This window comes from Loa loa (assembly GCF_000183805.2).
Source record: "Loa loa unplaced genomic scaffold supercont3.68, whole genome shotgun sequence".
NCBI classification, from domain to species: Eukaryota; Metazoa; Nematoda; class Chromadorea; order Rhabditida; family Onchocercidae; genus Loa; species Loa loa.
Window position 1 is genome coordinate 194,628 of NW_018108248.1, and position 4,243 is coordinate 198,870.

The window sequence follows — 4,243 nt, forward strand, 5'->3', positions numbered from 1 at the left end:
GGAATAAAAATTTTAAAATTACTAATAGCAGCGTTAATCAGCACTGATTGTTATTAATTGGAAGATGCTTTTGCTATATTTTAATATCCTATGCAAAAACCCAAAATAGTGAATAATGGATTCATTGCAAAAGCCGCCATTACTTACAGCTGATGACAATAGCATTGTAATTATCTACAATGAATTGATATTTTTGTGATAGTCAAAATGCTTATCTGTACAAATAGCGCCATTTCATTATCAAATCGCAACAAAAAAAAAAAAAAAATAACAATAAAACTATAGCATAAATTGATATTGATGAGCTTTATTTAAGATATAATTCACTGATGTTGAAGTAATATACTTCATCACTGATAACTGATTCATCCCATAATGATTAATCATCGTTAGTTTGTTTATAAAATTTCAATTCATCATTACAGTTGTACAATCAAACAACGGTAAAGATTATCACACCAATAAATGGTATCGAAGTACCAGATGTTGTATGGAAGGAGTTGTACGATGAGATGATGGATGACATTGATAAGAATGGTTCTTGATAAGATATTAAATTTTATTAATTTAATTCATTTATTATTATTATGTACATTTCATTGCTATACACCTTTTTTTTCTTCTTTTTACCCCATCCTATAATGCTTATATGATTTTTCCGCCACTCTTATTTTTGTAATTTCAAAGGTTGCCGTTTCATTATCAATAATACTTCGAAAGAAATTCTAATCAGGAATGGATTAGATACATCAAAACAGCATAAATTATTAACTAAAATGTGAGTTTCTTCTTTTTAAAGAAATTTTTATAAATGCTAAGTTAAAATACCGGATAGTTCTGGTGATTTCATTTATGCATTGTAAAGAAAGAGATATGGGAAAAGTTTGAATTAAGTATTAATCATCATCATCATCATAATCACCATCATCTTCTTCATCATCATCATCATCATCATCATCATTTTTATCGGGTTAACTTTATGACTGTCTAAAGTCAAAACTGTAAAAGTTTTGAGAGGAAATTTTTTGATGAATATAGTCGGAAAAAACATCACCATTATGAAATATAAATTCATTTGAAGTTTACATCAACAATATTTTTACAGATTATTGCATTTTTATGTTTTGAAATTGTAGAAAATGGATCTCTTTAATGGATGTTTGGAAGAAAAAATTTTTCCGGCTGTTGATTCTCTCGGGTATTCTTGTTTCCGGTACCAAATATCGAACCAAAAGTGCATAATAACTGCGTTTACACAGGCCGAATCACTCTGAAATGACACATTTCTTCTAGGACCTGTCATACTTCCATCTATTTTAATCCAACAGAGATTTTGTCCTATTCATTTTCTCTTTTGAATGAATTGCCTATCATTTAATCTTCGCCTTCCCCTGCTTCCTTTATTTGAAAAATTTTACAAAATTTGATTTTTTCTATCCAGAACTCAATATTCTCATAGCTCCACTTCGTTTTATTTTTTTAAACAAATTTTTTCACTCAAAATTTTTTTGAGTGGAAAAAAATTTTTTTGAAAGAAAAAAACTTCTTCACTGCTTCTATGATTATTACAAATTTTATGATTTTATCAATTAGTGAAAATAATTATTTCAAAATACCTGAATGTGATGACATGAAATTGGAAGTGACTGTCCCATTGAAGGGACATTTGCGATACTTGTCGTATTCATTACAACATCGCTGTCTGTTTAGAGAAAAAACAGAAGATAACGAAATTATTTGAAAAAGAAAAAAAGTTATTAGTGAAAGAGTATACATTCGATGTAAAAATGGGTCTAAAGGAAATATATGAACAATTTCGTTAATTAGTAAAGATGAAAGAGAATGTACAAATGTAATTATGTTAATTGAGATAGGAATATTTCGATGTAATTACAAAATTCGAAGTGAGATTTAACTTCTTGTTCACTTACATGCATTATGTACCTAACGTCATTTATCAAATTACACATACTGAATTTAAAATTAAAATTTACTACTAAAATTGTCAACTTTTATCAACCTGTAGTAGAAGAAAGCGGCTAATTTCTCTGCTTCTACTGGATGAATTACAAAAATAAGCGAGTGGCAAACATCGCTGACAGGTAACCAAGGCCGTATTCCAGGTAGATCTCGAAGTTGTAGTCCAGCTGCCTAAAGACTTTAGAAAGAATGAGCATAAATCTAATAGTAGTAACAAATTATATCAGGAAAAAAATTAACTCACTTGAGCAATTGGTCCGGTAAGAACATCGAAAATTCTAAATCCGGTAATGTAATGAACACCAAGTTCCGGTATCATATATGAAATTTTTTTGCAAGCCTATAAAAACATTTAATTTTTGCTATTAATTTGATCACTAATAAAATTTCTTGTTAGATTACAAGGAATTTAACCAAAAATTGATGAATATATCAAATATAGTATTATTTTTCACCTGAACATTTTCGATAATCATTATTCCACTACAGTAATCTGGAAATGTATTTCCAGGCCATTGTAATTCGTTCACGTAATATCGATTGGTACTATCACGTATGATAGGTTGTTTTGAAAGTATCTTCAAATAATATCATATCAACTAAAATAATTATGAATTAAAGAATAAAATTAAAAAAAAAAGAAAACATTCGATGATTTAGGCGGTATTTGTAGAAAAGTGATTTATAAGAAATATTCACCATACATCCTAAATATCCATCAAAAGTATTACTCATATTATTGAGTAATTTTTTAAATTTTCACCAAATAATACAGTATCTGAATCCATACTAGCCATTAATGGAATATGTGAACATTGTGAACTATGATAGTAATTATTACTCCACCATTTTAGTAACAAATTTTCCCATCTGAATGGAATAATTCTTGAATATTTTTATTATGCAATAGTTCATCTAACGATAAAACAATAGTAATAATATTATTAACTATTTTAAATAAGATATGTTTAATTTGAATTAAAAAAAACTTATGAAATAATTGTTGCTAATTAATTACTACTAACACTTACAGCTTAAAGATTTATACGTATTATTTTTCGTGATTGCTTAATTAGCTTACGTGATTGTGAGAATTTTTCATGGTTGCTTAATTAGGTTATTTAGTCAGCTGATTAATTATTTAAATTTAAACACTTTTTTTAATTTAAGCAATCATTCAAGGATAATTGAAAAGTAATATTTGAAGTTATGCAGAAAGGATAAAAAACACTTGTCAACAAAATTTGCCAATAAAATATCATGAAATCGCATGCTCTCCTCAAAAATAGCATTGGTAGTATTCGTTTGATATAATTCTGCTTCTGTTCTAATACCAATGGAAAAAATTATCTGAAATAATTTTAAATTCTTTTCGGATTAGCTTAAAATTAAGGAATAGCATTGGAAATTTTGGGATGTCATCGATGGAAGTCACATGTCAAAAATTGTAAATTAATTTTTTGATTTCAAATTTCATTCAGAATTTTCCTCTTAATTTTTACTCGTTTCGTACTATCACAATATTGCTTAAATACAATAACTTATGGAATTTTTGCTATTCCTAAATACTTATACCTTCTAGAAATCCAAGTGATAAAATGTCACATTATAGTGTTGACAATAAAAGTAAATACCTCAATTCCATTAAGTTTAGCTTCTGTTGCCCAAGTTTTCCGAATCAAATTTCGAATTGATAAACCGTTCTCGTCCGGTGTCACTGCTAAGTACACAAGTATTGTTGCATGTTGTTTTTCTAGAAATAAAACAATTACACTTCTGCTTGTGCTGCAAATTTTTCTTCTCCAAATAATCAATTCATTAAGATCAATTACAGTAATCAGATGGATGGTGTCCTTAGATCCTTAGAATGCTATGAAATTGATAGGAAATCAGGAATCAATTTTGATAGATTCTTCCTGAAGGATTTCTAATCAGTAAATGATTTCTCTTCAAGAAATATCTGATACTTTACCATGCCAACAATTTTAGGTATTCCAAAAAAAAAATTAAGAAAAATTATTTGCAAAATACTTCGCTTCAACATTAGAAATGCGATATAATAATATTAAATGAAATTCATTAATTAGTTAAATTTTAAATAATTTATCTAAAGTTACTTTATTCTACTGGAAAATAAATCCCAGTTATTTAAATATATACTTTTACATATCGCTGGCTCGATCAAATACCAGAATGGTTGAAAAATCGTCTTGTATTGATTAATTTTGTACCGCGCATAGCGGAATTCCAATCCTTTTATAAA

At 27.6% G+C, this 4,243-nt stretch overlaps 2 protein-coding genes across 2 annotated transcripts in view; one reads left to right on the forward strand and one right to left on the reverse strand.

The window, feature by feature from the left end:
- Window positions 1-545, forward strand: part of LOAG_13934 (hypothetical protein) — a gene marked incomplete at both ends in the record, with an annotated part of 2,237 nt that extends 1,692 nt beyond the window's left edge. Inside the window, one exon of the mRNA XM_020448745.1 lies at window positions 426-545. Coding sequence (XP_020301134.1) covers window positions 426-545 — 120 coding nt within the window. The remainder of the gene's footprint in view (window positions 1-425) is intronic.
- A 1,438-nt stretch (window positions 546-1,983) lies between these two features.
- LOAG_13118 (hypothetical protein) lies at window positions 1,984-2,320 on the reverse strand (the record flags this gene model as incomplete). The annotated part of the gene is made up of 2 exons (XM_003148629.1): window positions 1,984-2,151; window positions 2,225-2,320. Coding segments are annotated over 2 exons (264 nt in total), but the record flags the coding sequence as incomplete, so codon positions are not given.
- Between the last annotated feature and the right edge of the window lie 1,923 nt (window positions 2,321-4,243).